The 24383-nt window shown below is 49.7% G+C and overlaps 2 protein-coding genes across 2 annotated transcripts; one reads left to right on the top strand and one right to left on the bottom strand.

The window, feature by feature from the left end:
- Positions 1-498: 498 nt before the first annotated feature.
- On the bottom strand, positions 499-11529 carry LOC135829565 (mucin-5AC-like). The gene is made up of 2 exons (XM_065341961.1): positions 10909-11529; positions 499-8493 (listed from the first exon to the last, which is right to left on the bottom strand). The coding sequence occupies exon 2, from the start codon at positions 8454-8456 to the stop codon at positions 1206-1208; it is 7251 nt and encodes a 2416-aa protein (XP_065198033.1). The 5' UTR covers positions 8457-8493; positions 10909-11529; the 3' UTR covers positions 499-1205.
- A 2081-nt stretch (positions 11530-13610) lies between these two features.
- On the top strand, positions 13611-19618 carry LOC135829822 (uncharacterized). Its single transcript, XM_065342212.1, has 3 exons — positions 13611-14066; positions 14877-16839; positions 17830-19618. Exons 2-3 carry the CDS (start codon positions 14904-14906, stop codon positions 19038-19040), a joined length of 3147 nt encoding a protein of 1048 aa, XP_065198284.1. The 5' UTR covers positions 13611-14066; positions 14877-14903; the 3' UTR covers positions 19041-19618.
- The last annotated feature ends 4765 nt before the right edge of the window (positions 19619-24383 follow it).

Raw genomic sequence — 24383 nt, 5'->3', positions numbered from 1 at the left:
AACAGATCCAAGCACAATTTCTGTTGGCATTAGAACTGCAGGCCGCACATGTAGAGCACATGTAGAGCACATGTAGAGTTATTTTATTGTTCACAGATTCAAGCTGTGAGTTTCTCGACATTTGGGTGGCCATTTCCGAGGATGGCTGCAACAGGCAGAGGAGGTGTCCAGCAGCGATTCAAACGAAGGGGGTGGCACTAGTTCCTGCAATGAATCAGCAGGGGTGCTCGAAGAGATTACCGAGGGCTCCCGGTGCCAAAACTTCGAGGAAGAGGTCTTTTATCTGCAGCGGAAAATCTGCCAAGTACAAAGAGGATTTCATTGGTGCAGGTTTGTCAGCTGCTGTCCCCGATGAAGTACTGAGTAATCACAAAGCGTGCAAACGTTGTTGAAGTCTTCTTGAAAGCAGCCATCGCCGTTCGGCATGTGTTAAACACCTAGTGACCTTGTCACTATTACTATCGTAAATCAACTAACTTTCGCTGGCGATTTAATCTCGCTGATTTCGCCGCTTGGTGCCAACCGACCAAAGTACTAGTATATCACAGGCCACAGTTTGCCATGGAGTGCAATGCTGCAAGATTGAACACCAATCGGCCAAAGTTTGATCACAGCAAAATATTTCTGTTCGAGAACGGCCAAAATGTGTTCATTGGCAGCTCATTATCATTATTACCACAGGGTCACAATTCAAGCTTGACTGAGTTTCGTTGATCACATTGTCGTACGATGCGTGTGTCCATGGTACATGGTATGCGTGTGTGTGTGTGTGTGTGTGTGTGTGTGTGTGTGTGTGTGTGTGTGTGTGATGTTGTGGGTGTGGTACATGGTGTGTGTGTGCATGCATGCATGTGTGTGTGTGTGTGTGTGTGTGTGTGTGTGTGTGTGGTGTGTGTGTGTGTGTGTGTGTGTGTGTGTGTGTGTGTGTGTGGTACATGGTGTGTGTGCATGCATGTGTGTGTGTGTGTGTGTGTGTGGTGTGTGTGTGTGTGTGTGTGTGTGTGTGTGGGTGTGGGTGTGTGGTGTGTGTGTGTGTGTGTGTGTGTGTGTGCATACGCATGTGCATGTGATTGTGTTTCAAAGCTCTAACAATACTGTCGCTGGTCATGACACAAGTCAAGACAAGAAGAGATTAGCACAGTACCATATTCGGGGTTGCCCCCAGGTCGGGGAATACCACCCTGGGCACTCCCCAGAGTGCGGCCTCAGCCTCGTCTGTAAGCTCTTGAGTAACCCGGGTTCTGGTTACCATGGTGATGGTGGCGGGATGGCGGTGGCGCCACTATTCTGGAAAGGCTGGCATCGACACGTCTTCTCAGCGTAATCATACGTTGATACATTGCCAACTCTCTTTCCTCATCATTTTCCTCTCCCGACTTCACGTCCAGGTACGCGCGACAGTAGCGTACATCATCACGTTTTTGCTGTTGCTCTCGTTGCCATGACGGTGATTTTTCTGGGTTGCCAGGTTCTGGCACGTTGCCACGACAAGACTGCAGGTATCTTCGGCTCTGCTCGCACTCTGCCTTCAGTTTCTCAATGTTCTCCATTCTGTCAAGGTTTTCCCGGAACAACGCCTCCAGTGCTGTGGCCGGTCGAACGGAGGCGTGGTGGCGGCCATCTTTGTCATGACAATGTCCTTCTGTGTCGGGTTCTGGGGACGAGGGCACGGCGTCCTCTTGTAGCTTCTGCATGATGAACGGCTTCCGGTCGGGTCTGTCTTGCGGCGATCTGTACGGTTTTAGTCGTAGCGGTGACGTGTGCAGACACGGGATCAAGGGGACATCTCCGGATTGGAGAACCGGGGGCAACCTAGTGGCGTGGTGTGTGTAGGTGGGTGCTGACTTGGAGATGGGTTCCACGATCTCCCATTCTCCTTTGCTTTCCTGCTGCCGTGCACTAGAGCGAGCAAAACCACCGGCAGCCATCGACTCATGCTTGCCTGGTACCGGTTTGGAGTTTCTTGTGACATCCTGCTGTGTTATGGTAGCATGCAAGTGCGGCTTGCTTGGATTTACCTTCACGGGAGTGCTGTGTTGAACTGTTTGATAGTCTTGAGCTTCTAGTTCAGCCTCTTGTCGCCGATCCTGCCGCTCGCGTAGCCTCCAATACATTTCAGCCAGCCGTTCTTCGGCCGTCTTCTTCTTTTCCGCTTGCGTCGTCTTCCGCCTGGTTCGTGCTACTGGCGGAGGAGGCTTACCGAATAGCTGCTCGTTGATGGATTTGAACGGTCCTTCGGTCAGTTCTGGTTTGATTATGCCGTAGATCTCCGGTTTCGGATACTTTGGGAAGCTAGACGGTGGATGTTTGGGTCTAGACTCACGGTTACGTGCAAGCATCTCTTGCTGCTTCGCCAGGGTCTTGTTATGCCGTTCGCTAACGCTCTCTGGTTGGCCGTCGGCGATGTCATCTTCTGACGATACCAGTCGTTCAGGATCAGAATTGCGATAGGGATGATCTTCAAGACTGGGTGTGAGGTCAGCACTGGGTGTATGGTCTGCTTCCTGACCAGCTGTCAATTCTTTAATCTCCTCGTCCGATGACCACGGTAGTAGTTCACCTGCTACCTTCTTCCTCCCACTTGAAGTAGCATTCTTCTTTCGTCTTTTCTTCCCGGCGGCGGCGGCGGTGGTGGTGGTGGCAGCGGCGGTGGCAGAGTGAATTGCTTTCGTCTCCTGTTTTAGATTCTTGTTACTGTGAGCTGTGCTAGTCATTGCGTGCGGTGCTACTGACGACTGTCTTAGAGCAAGCCGTGTGCTAGCACCCTGAGCACCATTGCTGCTCCATGCCGTGTGCATGACCCGATCACCGCGGCCAGTCACCTGGGTTAGAGAGCTTCTAGCGGGGTTTCTGTCGGCGTTGGGTTTACGCGTGGACATACGAGCAGCACCTCCGGTGGCGGTCGGCTGAATTCTCGGTTTCGTTGTCTTTGCTCTGGTTGCTGGCTGCACAGTTGGTTTAGTAGTGCTGCGGTCACGAGATGGGGCAGTAGCCGGCTTGCGTGTTGCCGAGGATTTACTCTGCGTGGTAGTGGCAGGTCTGTGTGGAACATTGGGGGTATTCTGAATGCGAGAGGCTGGTCCCGTTGGTCTCCACGTGGGATGGTTGGGCCGCTTGAGTTGCTTTCGTGCGCCTTGCGATGCTCCAGTCTGCTCTGTAGTTGGCCTGGGGTAGGAAATAGTGTGGCGAACACGTAGTTCACGTTGCATTATCTTCATGGAGGTAGTCGTCATCGGCTCTTTGTTCCGCTGGTGTGGTATTGCCTCGCAACCCTGTTCCACCAAGGCGGAACCAAACTGCTCGCTACCACCGTCGCCGCCGTCCCATCTAGGTAATACCCGGTGCTGGTCTTGGTTTCCTGTCATATGACTCCCTGCTGTATATGATGTCACATGACCTGTCCCTGAATGTGATGTCACAAAACCTGCTGCTGTATGTGATGTCACGTGACCTGCTGCTGTATGTGATGTCACGTGACCTGTTGCTGTATGTGATGTCACGTGACATGTTGCTGTGTGTGATGTCACGTGACCTGTCATGTGACCAGCTGGCCTGATCGTGCCGTTAACAAGACCGGCTATGGTTGCCGCTACGTCTCCGTCCAGCTGGCGTATGGCGTACGATGACGTTGTCCTCTGCTCTTGTGCTTGTGATGACGACCGCCGGGGCCGCACCAGTGGTTGTGATGGTGGTGGTAGAGATTGTAGCTGTTGTCCTGGTTGGTTGTCAGGATGTGTAGGCGCTGTGCCTGAACACGTGTCCAACTGTTGGTGTTTGGAGGTGAGGACAAATTCTTCCGACCCTCGGCTCTGCCCTTGCGGCGAAACAGACCCTTCTCGGTGTTTGTCTCTGTGCTCTGGCAACTCCTCACCATGGTGATTTTGATGGCTTCTTTCATTGCCCATACTGTTGCCATAGTTACTGCCGACATCACCAGAGCTGTTCTTACCACTGTTGGTTCCATGGTTTCCACCATTTTCGTTGCTATAGTTACCACCACTGTTGTCACCGTTTTCAGAGGCGCTGCCATAATTGGTAGTGTTGATATCGATAGACAGGATTGTAGTTGTGCCTAGCGCGTTGAAGACACCCTGTGAAAGTCTATCGTTGGTGAGACGTGGCGTTGAAGGCAACACTAAGCCATCCAACCCCGGTTCTCTTGATGTCTGCCGTCGATGTCCCCGGGTGTTGGTATCAATGTGACTACGACAGTGGCATGTACACGTACAGGGTCTGCTAGTGTTGCTGATTGGGTTAGGTACCGTGCTGGGTCCGGCGACTGTGTCAAGCATAGTGGCTGTACTGGCTCCAGTAGCTGAGCTGTGCCCATCGGCTGTGCTGCCTCCAGTAGCTGTACTGGCTGAAGTGGTTGTACTGGGTATAGTAGCTGTACTGAATTCAGTGACTGTGTTTGGTCCAGTGGCTGTACTGGGTCCAGTGGCCGTGCTGGGTCCAGTGGCCGTGCTGGTTCCAGTAGCTGTGCTGAGTCCAGGAGCTGTACTGAATTCAGTGGCTGTACTAAGTCCAGTGGCTGTACTGGATTCAGTAGCTGTGCCAAGTCCAGTAGCTGCGCTGTGCCCACTGGCTTTGCTGGTGGCTCCAGTAGCCACAGCAGAGTCCAATTTAGGATCATACTGTTTTTTGTTGTTGGTCGAATGCCATTGCTCGTCTTGCCTTGGTGAATCAGCCGAATTGACGCGTTGCTGATGAGTCAACTTTGGCCTTTTCGGTGTAGCAGACGGCTTAGTAATTGCTGCTTCATTAGTTTTCAATCCAATTTGTGGCAGTAGATGGGATTTCTCCTCTGCTGCGGCTTCGGTATTCTCAGACTCGGCGGTTGTTTTGCCAGCATTGGCGCTTTTTGTCTGGTCCTGATTGCTGGGAGGTGATGTGGCTTTACCACTGGCGACAGCGTGTTGGCGGCGCAAGTTTCTTCTTTTCACATGACTTCGCTGTCTGTGACCTTGCCTAGATGTTGTCAGGTTTGCCGTATGAGTATGATCCTTTGGAGCAGAGGCTGCGGTTTGTTTCTGTCTGCTTGCCTCTGCTGTTGTTGCTGCCACTGGTGATGGTGCTAGCGATGACGATGGTGATGGCGCTGGATCTACTGCATCCATCCTACCGATATCTTGTAAGGAACGGGCACGTGTGGATGGTTTCTGTAGGAGCTGCTCGTGGTTGTTTGCTTGATGGCTGCCAGGCTGCACTGCCACGCCCCTGCTGTCAGTATTCGACATCTCATCAGCCTCTTCCTCTTCTTCCTCGTCTTCGACTAGTTCATCAACTTGTCTGATCGGGGACAGTGGTCTGCGCCGGAATTGAAACGTCGACGGTCTACACGATTTCGAGGCCGTGTCCTTTAGGACTATCTTTTCGTCTTCGCTAACTCTCTGCAGCGGTCTGTGCTGCAGATATGGGTCACGGGCTATTGGCTTACGTTGCATGTAGTAGTCAGCAAGCTCCTCGTCAACACCGTCCTCTTTGTCTTCCTGTTGGCCGTGTTGCAGTTTAGGGTATACTGTACTCACTCTAGCGGGCAGACCACCGACGAGAGTAAATTGTACAGGTCCGGTGTCGGCGCGTGCGCGATCTCCTGCGGTTGCCTTCCACGGAGAGCTCTCCTTGCCTGCTTCCTTGTGCATTAGGTTGTGCATGGACCAGCGATTGTAGCCGGCTAGCTTGTACGGAACACCGTCCTGGTCAACACCTCGGTGCTCTGTGGACTTGTGCCTGTTGTTCAATGCTTCCAGCAGGCGAGACCGCGACTCGGGAACAGGAGCAGTGTATCTATCCAGTACCCCTGCCTCTGGGTAGCCCTGTTTGCCGTACCCAGGCTCAGCGGAGTGAGGTGGTGACACAACCGGCGATTGCAGGTCCACTGCCGCCTGTCTCCGTGCTCGCCGGTCCTGCAGTCTCGTCATGTGTGTTGTGATATCCTGCTGCGGCGGAGTCTTGAACGGATTGTCAGGCGAGCTACTGCAATCAGACGGTCTAGGCCGCTCCAATGTGGAGCTTGGGTTGCCAGTGGTGGAACTCCTTGACTGCGACCTAGACGAGTCTGCTTGTTTGGCTTTAGAGCAGTGCTGTGATGATGATGTTGTAGCATTAGGTGATGGTGTCATAGCATAAGGTGATGATGTCATGACAATTGATGATGATGTCATGGCAATTGATGATGATGTCATGATGTTATCAGGTCCACTGGCTGTTGTAGATGGCCCTGCTGATACTGCTGATGGCTCTGCTGCTGTTTTGCTTCTTGTTGGCTCAATTTCTTCACTCAGTCTTTGACCGTCATGCTCTGCTGCATGCCCTGTATCTGCTGACGTGCCTGATGTGTCTGCCCTGCTGCCGCTGCTGCTGCCCCTGCGCCTGGTAATGGAGTAGGCAGGTTTGACAGAGCGACGTCGTGCCGCATTGGGTCGCGGTGGTGGTGTCGGTGGTGGCACAGGTGTTGGTGGTGGTGATGGCTTATCAGTATCCTCATTAATTTCTTCATTGGTTGCCTTTTTTCCATATGAGATAGAAGGGATTGGCTGTTCAGCAATTGCCTGTACAGGTCTGTGCTGATCAGGGTTTGCTTCTTTAGCAGTTACCCCTACTCGTGAAGTATCCCTCTGAAATGTTGCCTCTTTATTGTCCTTGTTATTAGTCGACTGCTCAGCATTTAGTGCAGTCCGAGTTTTGTTTGTTTGGGATCTTTTCAGATGAGGTGTTCTGTGCCGGCTTTCCTGAAGTCCCGCATGGTCCTCTTCCAGGGCAGCACGAGTTTCTTTTCTCTGCGGCCTTTCTTGCCTACGCTGTTCTTTCAGTAGAGTTGTATGAGAGGCATGTTTCGTTGAAGGTGGTGCAGCACTCGATGCATTCATCTCCAGTTTGTCATCATCAGTAGTAGGCCGTGCTGTGCCATCATGTACACATGTCCGGCTGACTGCATTATTGTCACATGGTGATGTCGATGTTACCCTCTGCTGCCGTTCACAGTTCTGTGTCTCTTCGGCGCCGGACCTGGATGTCGTGCCGTGCACTACGGAATGTGGAGATGTTGCCAACACTACAGTAGAACTGCTCCTCTCTGTATCACCAGCCGTTGGTAACTGGGTCCTACTCCGTTGCCGTGGGGCCATATCCACACCTGCTACATTTCTCCGAGACGCTCTCTTCTGGAATAGTGCAGGTTGACTGTCAGTGTTAGTGGTTCCCGATGTCTTGTTTTCCTGTAGTCCACTGCCACCATGATCAGCAGGTTTAGCTGAAGATTGCAAACCCGTATCGGTGTTATCCGCATCTGGGTTCGTGCTGCTCACAATGGCCTTGTTGGAGCTGCTACCCTGTGATACCTTCCTAGACCACACCAGCCTTGCAGTCTCTGCCTCATGTCGGTAACTGGGGGTGGCCTGGCTGTTCGACGAGTCTTCAGTGATTGAAAGGCCCTTATCTAGAGAGGATGTTCCCCTTCCGGGGTACGACTCCCCAGTTCTGATGGATGATGCCCCCGATTCAGGTCTTGGTGGACCGGCCACAGGGGAAGAACCCCCCGGTTCAGCATGGTCGTAGACAGCATCTGTGTTCAGGGCAGCAAGCCAGGCAAGTGCATATGGTGCCACTCTGGACCGTGTTTTCGAGCTCAGCTGTCCCAGCACTGCAGGATCTGCACCATCCTGTGTTGGAGCACCCGGTTCAGTGCTGGTTGAGCCGGGCTCTTCTTGTGCACTTACACCATGCTGCTGCTGCTGCTGTTGCCTTGCAGACCTCTGATATGATCCTGCAATATTACACTGAGTTATGTCTCTAGATGAGTCTTGCTGCTGCTGCTGGTGTTGGTCTATATCAGCTATAGTAATGAACTTGTAGGGATCTTGAAGAATCTCGACATCATGAAGGAGTGCAGCCAGTGTTTCCCTATCCTCCGTCTGCCCGGTACTCAGCGGAGTAATGGCAGAGCCCAGTGAAGTCACAGAGCTGTGGGCACTGCCACTCCTTGCCTGCTGTGCTGCACGTCTCTTCTCCTCCGTCATGTCTTGTCGCGACATGCACATACACATCTCGTTGCACGCACAGCCGGTTGACGAGTGGGCGGTGGACTTGGAATTGCGTGGTTGTCTGGCCTTGCGCTGATACACTTTCTGCCTGGAAGGCTGCGTCTGCTGTTTGAGTTTTCCACCGCCGGTGGTGGCGTCGGTGTCGAAAACACCGCTGACGTCGCTCGGGACTGTCATCGACGACACAGTCAGCGATGAGCAGAGTGAAGAGGCCAGAGTGACGTCATCGGTGGTGCTGAACACCAAACCATTCTCCGCGTCATGAATCACCATCACGTGACTCGCCACGCTTGCTAGTGAGCCGTCGTCGTCGTCATCGTCAAACTCACTGCAGTCGTCGCTACTGGTGACCTGCGCATATGCCGGTGTCACATCCCTGGTGCGTGGGGTACGCTCCTGTGTATTCTTTTCCATGCTGGTAGTCGGTGCTGTATACCTGATACTCGACTGCCTGGGAATAACAAGATATGTTCGCAAAGCACACAAATGCGCATGCACATGCAGATAGACACAATGTGGATAACTTGCAGTACTGGCCAGAGAACCGGCTTTGAACTCATGAATAAAGTAGCGCCGTGCTTGAGTGCACAGAACAGGACTACGTGCCACCAAGCGCTATTTGATTCATGAGTTTTGGAATTTGCAAGAAAGGGTTTGCTCCCCACACCGGAGCTCGGGCTTGCGACTAGTTGGTTTGGAGGTGACAGCGTTGCGAATCCGAGGGTCCTCGACGTCTGTCTCACCGTCCAGGAGCGACACTGACTCACGCTGCTATCTGGTGTTCACGAGGTGTTTGTCGCGCTGGAAACGGAGCGTCTCTGTAAGTTTGTATCCCTGGTGATGTTTGTGCCTGGAGAGCACTATATAAGTGGTGCTCTTCAGGCACAATCTTCCTCAGCCTACTCAAGCTCAACTGATGAGGGGTGAATTCCCCGAAACACTGTGTATTGAGCAGGGAGTGGTGCTTTCTTGCAGGTTTGCCGAGTCGAAGGTTCGATGGACTTCTCGTGTGCTCTGGATGGCAGTCGTGAGTCAGTCAAGTGTCAAGTAAAGTCGGCGGAATAGCGCGAGCTCCGGTGTGGGGAGCAAACCCTTTCTTACAAATTATCGCCGAAGTCGCAACCACTACTTCGTAGTTTTGGAATTCTCCGATCAATAGGGCTTGAAAGTGCTACGTCACAGCATAGCAACAATTTCAAAAATTCAAAAATTGGATCCACTTGGATCCAGTTTTTGTATGGATCCAAGCACATTTCAAGCGGTCTTACCCACAGCATGGTGATGTAGCCAGTGAAACTGACTGGTTTGGCTACTGGGGGCGGGGTTACAACTGGTGGCGAAATAAAAGTCACACCTGCATGCGACATGAGTGGGTTGCTATGCACCCACATACTTAGGCAATAGCAAAGTCACACCTTAGTGGATCCAAAAATAGAAATCTGATGTCAACTTACTACTCCCTGGCCGTTTTGACGTCATCACTTTCAAGCCCTATACCGTCGTTCCAGGCATAGTTATACTCCAATACTCTCTTGCCTGCTGACTAGGGGTGAAACGACTGAGTCGAGAAATCAACTGGCCAGTTGATAAGGTTGAGTCCATAGAAGTAAAACCCACAATCATCAAGTATGTATAGAAGCCCTGATGTATGTCTGTAGTTCATTTGATTGTCCTGTGAGTTCAGGCAATGTGCTGTGAAGTACACGCGACACAAGAATCCAGTTTGTTTTCACACCCAGCCGAGTACAAGAACGGTGCTAAACTCCAACGATATGTTTTATGATACCTACAGTGTGTGTGTGTGTGTGTGTGTTGTGCTTATGCTGCTTGTGTATGGCTGGGTGAACATGCATTGGCATTTGTGGATGAGTAAATAACATGCTGTGTTTGTGCTCATACATGAGGGCAATGTCAGTCCATCGTCTGTTGACTATCAGTTGATAGCATTGACGACCTAGTCAGTAAGGAATTTGAGTCAGTTGTTGTTGTGGTCCCGTTGTTGTACCCGATCCGTTCCGGGATCGGTTACCCCTATACATTCCCGTACTGTGTACATATATGGATCCTGGTTGTGCATCTTTATCTTTCCTTGTTCTGTGTAAATAAACTTCAGTTGTTGTCTGGGACTTGTGGAGTGAAGTTGATCTATGGAGTGCAGGAACTAACTTGATGTTCACACAGGAATATTACATGGTGTCAGAAGTAGCAGCTAGTCATGTCGTCTGCCAAATTTCCTGGTCCTGCCCCGTTCGATTTCTCCACCCCAGAAGCATGGCCACTCTGGAAGACCCGTTTTGAACGCTTTAGTTCTTTGTCCAAATTACAGTTGTTTCACCCCTACTGCTGACATTGCATGCATGCATTCCTAATCAGTGAGTGCGTAAGATGCAGAAAACACACCCGTACACACACACACACACACACACACACACACACACACACCCGTACACACACACACACACACACACACACACACACACACACACACACATACACACACACATACACACACATACACACACATACATGTACACACGTGTACACCCACAACACATACACAACACGAAGACACATTATACAGTCAACTTTGCGTATAACGACACCCGGCGGGGCATCAGAAAAGTGTCCTTATTCGCGAAGTGTTGTTATACCCGAAGTCTCATCATATGTGTTACAGTTGGATGGGACTTTGCTCTGGGCATGGAAATTCTGTCGTTATTCGCGAATTGTCGTTATATCCGCAGTCGTTATCAGCGAAGTTGACTGTACACACATGGACACACGCACACATAGAAAACTGCACGCACAAGCACACACACACACACACGCACACATACACACACACACACACACGAACACACATTACCTGTCAGATTGATGTTCCACGATGTTTAGACTCCCAGAATCTGCTGCTCAGCTTGTCCAGCGATGCGAGAGCAACGCACAAAACCTAGGAAGTCGAATGAGCTCCGATCCGCTGCATGCACACCACTTCAGCGAGTCAACACCAATGATCACTGATGGAGTAGAACGGTTCAAGGAAACACCTCCAGAGCAACCAGACCTATTCTACACGTACACAGTGGCACGGGTCAGTAGTACGACACTGACTACGATGTAGTGGAAATAACGGCCAAAACACATCTACCGGTTCCAATACGGGTTTGAGTTGAACACTGCGACGGCCAACAGCATGCAGGAATCCAATATGGCACGGTGGTGGCCAGCTTCATTTCGGGTTAGCGAGCAGAATGATAATACAACAGACACGGGAACAGCGATCGTTTGTCGTGAAACTACTGGCCTGAAAGCTAATTTATGAAATTTTCCAGGAGGAATGTGTTCAAGACTTGTAGATACGATCAGGAACGTGTGGAGTAACTCGCGCGGTGCTCCGCAACCTTACACACTGGTGGCTTCACGCCACATGCTCTGCGGTCTACGTCCCCTACGGCGGAGATACAGGCTGGAGCTGCATACAGACTGATAATAATGTTTTAGGAGGAAAAGTAAAGAGAGCGGCAGTGAGCGACGTGGCTGAATCTTCGTGTGGAATGCTCTGCGGAGCAACTGTGAACTGAGAAGAGCTGTGAACTGAGAGCTGTGTACGTCCGTGCCGTGGATGCACACACATGTAACTTTTTTTTTTTTTTCTTTACAAAAACCACACACCATTTGATGGCACAAAGCAGCAAGGCAGCGATGAGTCATATTACTGGTGTGCAGATCTGATGTGGGACGCACCATGTAAAAAAAATGTACCAACACGTGCTGAGTGTGACTGTGACTCGGTACGACTCTACGAGTGTTATGTAGTCTTACTTCTCCTTCTCCGACGTACCCCTACCGCCTACATCCACTTCGCGGAACTACAAAAATATGAAATTCGGCTTCGCACGTGACTTACATGCACTTTAGAAGTACATGTACATGTACATGTACGTGTTTGGCCTGAAATCGCTCCAGTTTTCCATAAATTCCCCGCAAAATGTCACATTCTTCGCCTTCACTCCTCGTGTATTGAACCCCGATTCCACATGGGACTGGACGGCCCTATTTCCCATAATGGATCCTAGTGGAATCTACGATTGTAGCATTGTTTAATAGGAGTTATGTCTTATGACAAGAACACACTCAATCAAAAGAGAATAACGCATTTTATCAAACGTTGACCAGTCATAACAAGTCATAAGTCATAATGAGTCAGGGCACGGGCCTGTCCAGACTAGTAGGTAGAAAACCGACACACAAACACAAGTCATCAAACGGGCGACGCTTGCGCTTGCCGCATTGCTACTTTTGGCACTATGCATTTATGCTGTGAACAGTCACAAGTAACACTAACACTAGTAACAGATCAGTGAGTTCACTCACGTCACAAGCTGAGCCTAGCCTGAGACCACGCAAAAATGCTGCTGACTCACTGATAACTGGGCTAGGTGGAGGCCACCGTGTTCAGAGTCAGTGCACTAGTGACCTTACTACAACCATCCACGGTTGATAGAGCCCCGGACCCCGGTCTTTACGACCACCTGAACCGGCGTATCGGTGTTAGACCCGGTTCTGACCCTCCTTAGTCTAGGGGAGTTAGTTGTCTTAGTTTTCTTGTTGTATGAGGACTGAGAATGAAGAAGACATCCAGGAGCGAACAACGAATACACGACTGACGGTACAACAACAAGAAAACTAACATCACCCTTAGAACAAGCAGTGTCAGACCCGAGTCTAATAATTATAATAACACTCATACGGTTGATCAGATGGTTGTAAAGACCAGGGTTGCACCAACCGAGGATGGTTGTAGTAAGGTCACTGTTTCCCAACACGGTTGTCTCCCCTTCTTACATGCTGTCAACCAACAACATGTTTCAAAAACTTTCAATAAAACAAGGTTTATCTGTAATGTACTTACATGATTGTAGTTACAGTCACTAGTGGCATGCAAATGGCTGGTTACTAATCTAATACTAGTCATGATAATGACACACACTCACTGTGCGACACAGGGAGCTAGTGCCTAGTGGTCAAAATTTAATACTCGACGACTCCCTGGTGACCGGTTGCACACGTACATGCTGCTTTGGTACACGTTCCTTGTTGCTTATTGCGTGCGTGCACACTAACTTCGGCGTTGCGTTGCGTGATTCAGATCAGAGCTAACTGATCATCATTATTATCAAACATACACACACATTATGAATTGTTTCACAGTGTTACTGTTAGCACGAGATGTGCTCAAGAATGTGCGTGATGACATGATGTGTTATGTACATGTACGTACGTAGATCTACGTCACAGTACGTGTGCCGCTGCATGCAGTGCGTGTGTTTGCGTGTGCGTGGGGAGACGTCACAGCATCAGCTTTGCGGTCACGCACCAATGCAGTCAGGTCATATGCGCAGCACAATGCACACAGGATGCGCTGCGTATGCGCATGTGCATCAATAACAACGTGTACAAATAATTACAATGTCATGTACATATGTAGATCTAAAACTAAAAAGCCACGGCATACAAGCACAGTGTCCACAGTCCAGCAAGTACTGCGTCTACTTGTACTGTCTTGACTTGGAATGTTGGATTTGACGGCAATTATTTTGTAGCATATGTTATGACCCAGTACAGTATGGCTACACAGTCATTGTGTGTTGATGCAAGTGAAGAGACAGAACAGTAACAACTGGTTACACGTCGTCCAGCGCTAGCCCTGGCCTGGATTCAGCGGCAGGAGATAGGCTAGTGATACTGAGATAGGCATTACAGTACTGGACTGTTCAGGGTTGTGCTGCAGACTGGCTAAACATTGTATAGCAAAAAGGCTGGATCAGCCGAGGAATTGTTGGTTGCTTGGATTTGTCAGGCTACCGCTGTCAGTTGCAATCAGCTGCTCATTGTTGTCCCCCGCCGTCTAGTCTGGTAAGATCTAGATTGTGCGTTCTGTAACCTGTGACTGACTGTGGAGTGTGGACTGTGGAATTTGTGAGAATTCTAGGACTTGAGATCGCTGTCAACGACCCAGACAAGGTAGGCAACCGTAGCTCATCCATCGGCTTCGTTCACCATAGCCTGTTCTTAGTTCGTCTGAGTGTCTTGTTAGTTCTTGACAGTTGAGTACAGGTATTGCAGTTAACAGCTTCCATTACAGTAACACTCGGTAGTTAGATGTACATGGCTGCCTGTACCGCCGGCGCCGCAACAAGACTGAGTTCTGTAGGGTTTGCTAGGCTTTGAACATCCCGGCAATGCATCCTTGGGGATGGGATTCCAACACTGTATTACCATCACGGTTTACCGCATAACCATCATACACTACCGTCCTGTGCTGAAGAAGGGAGCGCTGAAGAACAGCAGCCTAGAATTTCACCAAGCACAGCATACCAGTGTATACACGGTGACACAACTGTGCATAGACTGTAATGCATGAAAATAAGAACGGTCTAGGCTAGTAGGCTGACCTAGGCTAGGAGGCTGACCTAGGCTAGTAGGAGGCTGACCTAGGCTAGGAGGCTGACCTCCGTTCTTTGTCACCCAACAGTAGTGCAGTGTAGGCTGGTTCTGGTGATGAGTGATTGGATAGTCTATCTTTACCCCAGGGTACATGCTTTGTGTACTGTGAGGTGCAGTAAAACACCTCAAACCCGGACACCCCTTATTCGGCGTACATTCATCTACGGGCACCTTTCTGACCCATCTAGAGTCACAGAAATTGGTTTTCAACGAAAAACGACTCTCAAAAGTCATAACTATTGATTGGCATAAAATATGTTTACTTCCATACATGCAGTAACTGATACTCCCACTGTGACGTCATACTGGTGCTCTGTGTTGCTGCAGTTGATCAGTATCGACCCGCTAGTAGCAATGACATCACCCTCGATATCACCTCGTATTATGGCAATGAAATCAACATTGGCATCACCCCGTCACACAGCAATGGAATCAGCATCGGCATCACCCCAGCAATCGGCTGTGCCATCAACATCGGCATCATCCCATCACACGGCTGTGCCATCAACATCGGCATCACCGCGTCACTCGGCTGTGCCATCAACATCGGCATTACCCCGTCACTCGGCTGTTCCATCAACATCGGCATCACCCCATCATACGGCAATAGTATCAACATCGGTATCATCCCATCACATGGCTGTGCCGTCAGCATCGGCAACAGGCCGACACTCAGCAATGACATCACCACATCATCACACAGCATTGTCATCAGCAGTATTACCTCACCATGCCGTCGCGACGGCATCACCATCAATATCACCTCGCCACACGGCCGTTCCGTCAGCACCGACATCACTCCGTCAAGCGATAATAACATCACCATCGACATCATCCCGTCACACGGCAATGGAATCCGCATCGGTATCTACCCGTCATGCATCAATGGCATCAACATCCGCACGGCCCCGTTATGCAGCAATGGCATCACGACATCACACAAAATTGTCATCATCGGTATCACCCCATCATGCCGCCGCGACGACATCACCCCGCCACTCAGTTATGACATCATCATCAAAATCACCCCACCCTGCAGCAATTACAACACCGCTACCGACATCAACCCATCGTGCCGTGACATCATCCCATCACCCAGTTACGTCATCAATGACATCACCCCATGCTACAGTGACATCATCGTTGAAATCACCTAACCATGTCGCAGTATCATCATCATCACCCAGTCATGCACCAAAGCCGGTGCCATCATCAACATCAGCGCGTTATGAGCCCCCGATGGTATCATCACCCACCGGTATTGACCCCTACGCAGAGGAAAACAAAGACTTTCCGGGCATACCCAGGCGTCCCACAACGCGACGCAAGAAGCTCTCGGACAAGGAGTTAGAGTTTATTGAACGGTATCAGCCACATCGCAAATCTGAAGACCTGCCCGAATCCCCAGAAGCTGTACTTCTGCCACATATACGCCTTCAGCAACAACAACAAGACCAAGAACAACGACGCCGCATAAAATCCAGGCTCGCGCGAAAGGCAAAACCCCCACCAGCGGAAGCAGCACCTCTGCCAGATCAGGGCGAAATTGCACGGGCTGAGGCGGAGCTGGATAAGGCACTTGGTTTTCTGCGAGAGCGCCTTGAAGAGATCCGCGTCATGTGCAAGGGCAAGCTCAGCGCGGCTGACCGGGAGGACGTGCAGGAGAAGATCGCAGAGCTACGGGAAAAGATTCTGCTCGGCAAAGAGGATTTCCACGGCAAGCTCAACTACCTGAGCGCAACGGAAAAAAAGAATCTGAAAAGGGAGACGGTGAGTTTCCTGGTGGAGCACCGTCAAAGACTCGCAGAACTCCGCAGACCTCGCTACGTTAGACAGAAGAATATCTGGTACGAACCGGTCTACAAGCATGCTATGACACGGGTTATATTCCCTGATGACCTGGCCGAGTACGACAGACCCAGGTATCCTGAACCTGAGCCGCCAACTAATGTCGAGAAGAAGGAGAAATCCCGCGGCCGCGCAGCCACCACCAGGAAGCCTAGACCAATGCAGTGTCAAAGTGCTAAAGCCTCCTCACTGGCGCAGACACCGTTCCCACGCTGGAAACAAATCGTTGTAGAAGACGCATCTGACTTGAATCAACCGCACCAAGCGCACAACTATGGTGATAGCACAGCTTTGTCTCGACATGGGAGCACTCTGTCGGACTACTCCAAGAAGCTAGCTGATTCAATCAACCATCCGCAGGATACCAAGCAATCACTGCAGCACACGACCAATAGTCATCACAGACCATCAACCAAGGCTCAGGCTAGACGGAAGAACTTTGGTGAGTTCATAGTTTCCGTGATTGCATTCCCACCCCTCCCCTCCACTCCACCCTGTCTCTTGGTATACCATAGTTTCATGTACCGTATTTTCCGGGGTATAAGCCGCACCCCCCTTTTTGAGGCAAAATATTGACTAAAAGTTGGTATTCGGAGAATAAGCCGCACCCACAAACCAAGATTTTTCACACTCATTGACAATGGCCTTTCTACAAATTTATTATGGTTATGGAGCTAAATACCATGTTAGATCAGATTATGAAGTGTTAGTGCACCACAGGTTGCTGCAGAGATGTTGGTGTATTGCTGTGTTGACTACAGATCACTCCATGTCATCTGCACTATCTTCAGTCTCGCTGCCACTGATGTTGATCAGCAACACAGGCGCGAAGCTGAGTCGAATGGCATGTCACATGACGTCAGCATGCATACTGATGTATGCTAAGCATTCATTCGCGCAAGCATATTCGGTGTATAAGCCGCAGGGGGCGATTTTGGTCCGATTTTTAGCGAATAAAGGTGCGGCTTATACCCCGGAAAATACGGTACCATGTAAAGTTCATCCACCGTCCGTAGAGGGCTCAATTTGCCGAAGGCAAAGAGCAGGATACACAGACAGAAGAACGAGCAGTTGCGATTTCGTAAGTCCGAGTTTCACACTAGCTTCATGTATGAAGCGGAGTAGTGGAAACACAGTTATCCCTGTACGTCCACCCATGATGGGGTGATGTGGCAAATATAGCGAATGTGGATATCCACTGGGCTGCATCCACACACGGTAGAAAACCACGTGCACGCTTCGTGCTCTTTTAAGTGCCCGTGGAAACATGCGCAAAAGTGAAAACTCACATGCACGAACTTACATGCATGTGTGCATATCTATTCATGTATGTACATTGGCTTGCCGGTGAATGGATGTGTGCTCGGTTGCACAACGCACCTGCCTTTCTATGTGCCCAACTTTTTCAACACATCTGTCTGCTCCGATCCAGCTCAATCCTCTCAAAGCACCCGAGATTCTCAGAAAGACGGGAAACAGTCGCAGGCCGCAGCACATGTTGACGGTGCCAGGCAGGGCTTCACTCTGCCAAGCATAGACCTGAAGACCGACACACTGCTCGCTCCCAGGGCCATGCCAATAATGGCGGATCTGGAACTGTCGCCGATGCTGGATGACGATATCTCTAGCATCAGCTGCAGTGATGACTTTGATGATTACTATGAGGACGGGGGCGCCATGCCGGATGCTTGGTCCAAACGCGGGTACAAGGTGCCCACACAACAGCGCAAACCTGAAATCGGTGCCAGCCCCAAGCACGCCAAAGCTCAACGGAAACCCAGGCCTGGTCCGGCTGATACGAATTCTGCATCTGCCGTCGCGCCGGAACAAGAACCATTCTGGAAGAGTAACCTGCGCTGCAGCAACGTGAATCGGCAGGGAAGGAGAACCCTGGAATCGTCGCAAACTCGCGATAAACCTCTGGATGGGCAGAACATGTGTTTCCGTCAGCGTGCGGTGCGTGTTCACCACACGGCGCATGACCATGCGACCATCCACCATGAGGCACACCAGCAGCTGCTGCGCCAGGCCAGCCAGATCAAGGCCATCAAGGCCAGGATCTTCAAGCAGAGCGATGACGACATCATCCTCCCGCAGCACGACGACAATCATATCGACGTTGAGGACCAGCTGTACGAGAGCTTAAAGGAATCACACGATGCGGCGGCGGCAGCTGCGGCGGCGGCAGAGGCAGCTGCAGTCGCCGGCTTGAAGGACGATGGGGGTAAACACGGTCGGAAAATGATCCACGGCGCTAACCACATGGACTGGGTGAAGAGAATGTGCCGGGAGAGATTCGAGGCCGAGTGGGATGGCAACGCGGCGGGCGAGGCGGCTGACAAACGTCCGTACGCCGCTTGCGAGAGTTTCGCCGATGTGTTGAACATTGCCCGTAAAGAGTCCAGCGTTCAGATAGCCGAGATACAGGAACAGGAGGAACTGCTGAACAACGACGAAATACAAGATCCAGACATCGAGGCCTATCTGGAGAGGGCCGTTGAGCTGACGGGGCGGGTGTTGACCAAGCGTGAGAAGCGTCTTATACGTGGTCTTTGTCGTGACGCCAAGTATAATCAGTTCTACTACAACTTGCCCGATTTCTTCAAGCAGGAGAGACCCTATGGACTGGGGGAGATCATATGACCGCACAGACTATTGGACTTATAAGGACAAATTTTCGCTCACGAAATCTTTCATTAGATCATTCCACCAGCAGGCTTGTTACGTACTAAATTTCGTTTTTGGTCGAGGTCTGTCACCCCGAACGTTCAGAAAAAAACTTTAGTTTTGTACAAACTTTTAGTAGTTATTTCGTGCCCCTAACGAATATAGCGAAATTTAATTCCAAACGAAAATTAATTTGTACTTATACAGTAGTCAACACGAAAACAGATCATGTGACTGCTTGTAGTCAACGCACACCCATGCACGCCCACACACGCCCACGCACACATACATACACACACATGCACATTGTTCGTACACACATGCACATTCTGTGTAAAGAGATATTGGGTGGTTGCAAGGGACCACCCAAAAATGTAAAGAAATATCTTCCACTTGTTAACACCTACATTTGCCGAACGGACTCTGAGTGGAGTTGAAGAGTTTCTTAGGAAACATTTTTTTTAAATCAGGACTATAGTACTTACCGTCCGCTTTCACCATTGTATCTTCGCACAAGAAAATGTGCAATCGGATGCAACTACAGTATGTATATGTGTGTGTGTGTGTGTGTGTGTGTGTGTGTGTGTGTGTGTGTGTGTGTGTGTGTGTGTGTGTGTGTGTGTGTGTGCGTGTGTGCGTGCGTATGCACGCGCACAAGAGAGAGAGAGAGAGAGAGAGAGAGAGAGAGAGAGAGAGAGAAAGAGAGAGAGAGAGTTGGGGAGGGAGAGAAAGAGGGAACTCCCCCGCATATCCTGTAGTCATGGCAGCACTTGATGGACACCTGACACATACTATCTCGGGTGCGTCTCCAGGTCTCAGTAGATTTTGCATAACAAAATTCAGCTTGGTACGCGCTTTAATACTGCTATTGAAATGCAGTAAGTCGTGCACAAGACCACCACCAGACATCATACATGTACGTGTGGATTGCGGAACTGGCCAAAGAGTATTGACGTTTAGGCAGACTGTCTCAAGTTCTGAACAGCAATCTCCATGTCTTGCAAATGCAACATATGCCGATACTACAAAAAAATGCAGTTGCTATTCTTGATCTACTCTCAAAACGGGTTTATTCAAACAATACGACATGGAAAGAAGGAAGAACACCAAAGATACAAGGGATGAAACTCGGCGATGAAATGAAAATGAAAATTTGAAATAGTCTAATCCAAAGAAACTCTAGGCAGATCGTTGTGTAAAAGACTCAACTCAATCCCTTGTATTGATCTAGAACGGTACTACTCGAAGTAGTATTATGTATATTGTTAGATAGTACCAGTACTGGCAGTAGTAGATCTACTGGTATTAATTCTGGTTGATAAATATGGTGGTAAAGACACACCTAGTACCTGGCAATATGGCGGTAAACACACGCCTGCCCACACATGCTCTCTAGGCTGCAAAGTTCTGGCACAGAGCTCTCCTTCTCACCACCACCACCATCAGTTCGCGCCTGGCGCCTGGTCAATGCATGGCTGGCGGTATCCGGCATAGCAGGCTGGTACATCAAGTAGCGCATGGCACATAGATGATGACACAGCAACGACATAGCTCGATTGCGACGTACGTTTCGTCCCCGCTGGACTCATCAGGCAATCTTCTTCTTGGATGTCTTCATACGGAGCTTGACTCGGGAGAATGAAGTTGAAGACACCACTGCAGCTGTCCTTATGGTTGATAAATATGGTGTATTAATTTCTGTAGGCTCTTTCCCGTACCGACGACACACTGAGGCCAGAGTTAATCACCATGGTGATTTGCGCAAATCACATGTACATGTGTATGGGAGGTATCTCTTGCCTTTTTGCTTACCAGACAAATAAGCCTTTTTACAAATGCTGTATGCACTGCTCTTTACGTTATTTTCTCTCTTTGCAAGTCGCAACTCCTGTTTTGAGTTGTTTTTCTTCTCTCTTTTTCTTTCCCTACTAGTTGCTGTTACACTCACTGATCCTTATGCACAGATATACAGCATTCCCTCACTAGTGGGACCATTGTTATTAGGCTAGGGCCTGTTTTGGACTTCCCACTCTAAATACAGAATACAAACAAACAAACAATCTCCTCATGCTGGTTACCAGTTCTCTGCTCGCACAGGAAAGACACCAGTGCCTTGAACTGAAGTGGAAATCAGTGGCTATCCGTAGCTAGCCTAGGAAACGAAGTTCAATAAGATCCAGAAAGTCAGGTTCAGGACTGAGGTCAGGTTCAGGACTGAGGTCAGGTTCAGGACTGAGGTCAGGACTGAGGTCAGGTTCAGGACTGAGGTCAGGTTCAGGAATCAGGACTGAGGTCAGGTTCAGGACTGAGGTCAGGTTCAGGACTGAGGTCAGGTTCAGGACTGAGGTCAGGTTCAGGACTGAGGTCAGGTTCAGGACTGAGGTCAGGTTCAGGACTGAGGTCAGGTTCAGGACTGAGGTCAGGTTCAGGACTGAGGTCAGGTTCAGGACTGAGGTCAGGACTGAGGTCAGGTTCAGGACTGAGGTCAGGTTCAGGACTGAGGTCAGGTTCAGGACTTAGGTAGGTGCCATGCATTTTTTGAATTTAGTAACTGTTTTCTGATGGTCGCTTGGTGGGTGAAACTCAGAGTTAAAACACTCTTTTCGTCCTCTTATGGTTTGAACTAGCTCTGCCTCTCGGTATTGAGCACTCTCTTGGACAGCCTGGAACCTCTCTGTTTTTATTTGAATTTGGTATGTGGATAAAGGAATGGAACAGACTTCAAGGAAGTGCCTGGTATAAGCTTTGTGCGGTTCCGCCAATTTCTCTGCTTTTCGAGCTGAATCGGCCGAAGTTTTGAGCATGATCCGCCAATCTTAGGGCTACCCAGCCGGCGGGAAAGTGTGTGGTGCTGTGCATGGTGTTTGGCGAACCCGTACACCCCTATGTCAGCATGTAATTGTTCTGTCACATAATGTGCTTTGCTTCCTGCGATTCCAGGATTGTTCACCAACTGTGTGCATGATTGCGACCGACCGCCTTGCAGGGCTTGGATTCAGGGAGTCAGGGCCCCCACTGTTCTGGTGATACATCGCGGTGCTGAAACAATGAAAGTGCGGGTCTACAAGGCCCGGATTTCACTTGTTTTGGGCCGTCGTCTAGGCGTAGGTCCACAGATGTGACTGCATATGCATACGGTCATCGTGTAGATCTACATGTAGGTGGTGGAATCAGGGAGTGGCGAAACCCGGGTCTCACCACTCTACAGACGTAATACAATACATGTAGTACAGTTGTCCCTCTCTAATCCGGCACCTTTTGCAACGGTATTTTCTGCTGGATAAACAAGGGTGCTGGATTATCAAATCCTGCCCTCCAACCCGGCCCACCTGTTAACATACTTTTGAAGTACATGTACATGTTTGTGTCGTACGTCAAAACGTAGAGATTTTCTGTGTCAATCCAAGTACTTTGTGGAATACATGTCTTTAACATACACTTGGGAATATCCTATGCACTGGCATAAGATATTCCCAAGTGTATGTTACATGTGTTGTGTATGTTGCAATGCTCCCTGACGGTATGCGATGTACTACTGCTGGATTAGAAAATCGAATTATGTACAGTTTGAGTGATTTGTTGCAGAAAATCGCTGCTGGAGGCGGAATTCAAGTGCCGGCGTAGAAAATTAACTGAAAAAATCGGTTTGGCCAGAAAGTGTGCTGGTTTGCAAGGGTGCCGGATAAACAAGTGCCGGATTAGAGATGGACGACTGTACTGCTGTACAATAACCAACTACCGTGTTTTCCCCATTAAGGGGGCACATCACCCAAAAATTTCATATGGCATTCAATTGACCGTAACTTTGGTGTTTCTCACTGGATTTGAGTGAAATTTTGACCACACACTCCTGCCACTATGCTGGCCCTCAGGACATGATTTACAAGTTCTTGCGCCTCACTGACAGGCTTTCCAGGCCGGAAAAACTCAAATTTCCGGCATAGTGCCACGGTGTGCGAGCCACCCAGGAGCCAAACAAATGCATTTACATTTTTTTCACATTTTCGTGCCCATTCTGTCCGTGCGCGGTATCCAAACCTAAAACAAGTCCAGAAGCAGCCATGGGTGGTGGGGTAGGGCCCCTCAACGTGGCCCTGGAATCTGTCACAACGGAACGAGTGGGCGTTCTCTCGCGGACTCCCACAGGCCCAAGTCAATTTTTGAATTTTTTTAGGTTTAGCACGTGCTACGAGGTCGTACCTTTGATACAACATCCAGTGCTGGGACCTCCACAGCAAGCCATTTCCACAGCGCTGCACACCAAATCCAGGATGCCCTCAGAAACCGGCAAAGACTGCCACTCACGTTTCACTACTGCCTAGTAGTACTGAATCCTACCTGACTTCTTGACACGACTCAAACTAACTTGCCAAAGTCACTAAATCAACGTCAACTACAATAATCAAGCCACATATCTGCAACGTCACGAGGGTGCTGGCAAAAGTCCTGCTGCACGGCGGCGGGCTTCGCCCGCCGCCGTGCAGCCCAATACGTGGTTTTTTAACGTGATTTTTTGGACTTTTTTGGACTTGGGGCAAAATTCTGCACACTTTCGCGTGTTTCCATAATACGACAAGTTGCGCACGGTCTGCTCACATTCAAATACAGTGCTGCCAACAAATGACAGCATGCAACAAAAAAATCTTTCCTTGCAAGGGCACATTTTCGGCATAACTCTTGAACGGCTGGTCAGATAGGGACACAATTTTCAGAGAATTTGCAGCTATTCATGCTCTTTCAACTGACGTAGCACTCAATATGAATTTACAAATTCGATTTTTCAGCGAATTTTTGGGTAGTCTGCCACCTTAAACTAGAACGTCTCCAATTGTAGTACATGTTGAGTGTGGATCATTCAAGCATATAAAAGGACACGTCTCTAATAATAGTACATGCCGGAATGATGTGATGGGCATTAGTGGGGTACAGATACCAGGGTCCACCTTACTTCGTTTTTCTTACCCGTTCATCGTCATTGTGCCTTTGTACACTGATCCAACCATGGTGGGCCATGGTTGGATCAGTGTATTTACAGCCTGACAGTATCATTATCACAGGTTTTTTGCCACCCAGGCAATCAATCTTTCCAGAAACAATAAAAGTACACTGTACACGTCTCCAGTTCTGGCAACTGAAATCCCGACCCCTGGGCCCTGAGCGGTGCACTCACATCGCAAAGAATGTGAAAAACCTCACTAGTACTTAGTAGTGAGATTTTGCATTCCGAAATTCGGCAAAAAGATTCGGCACGGGGGAGCGAGGTCGAAAATGCAAACGAAGATTCGGCGTGTTTGTTCGGAAAAAGCTCACTTTGCCGAA

The sequence above is a fragment of the Sycon ciliatum genome, chromosome 13, assembly GCF_964019385.1.
Source record: "Sycon ciliatum chromosome 13, ocSycCili1.1, whole genome shotgun sequence".
Taxonomy (NCBI): domain Eukaryota; kingdom Metazoa; phylum Porifera; class Calcarea; order Leucosolenida; family Sycettidae; genus Sycon; species Sycon ciliatum.
The sequence above is the reverse complement of the archived record's forward strand: the minus strand, read 5'-3'. Positions and strand labels throughout refer to the sequence as shown.

Excerpts from the sequence above, each read along its gene's own strand:
- LOC135829565 (XM_065341961.1), bottom strand. The coding sequence starts at position 8,456 with ATGGAAAAGAATACACAGGAGCGTACCCCACGCACCAGGGATGTGACA.
- LOC135829822 (XM_065342212.1), top strand. The coding sequence starts at position 14,904 with ATGACATCACCCTCGATATCACCTCGTATTATGGCAATGAAATCAACA. Across the intron at positions 16,840-17,829 it reads GGCTAGACGGAAGAACTTTG|CTCAATCCTCTCAAAGCACC; the intron begins GTGAGTTCATAG and ends GCTCCGATCCAG.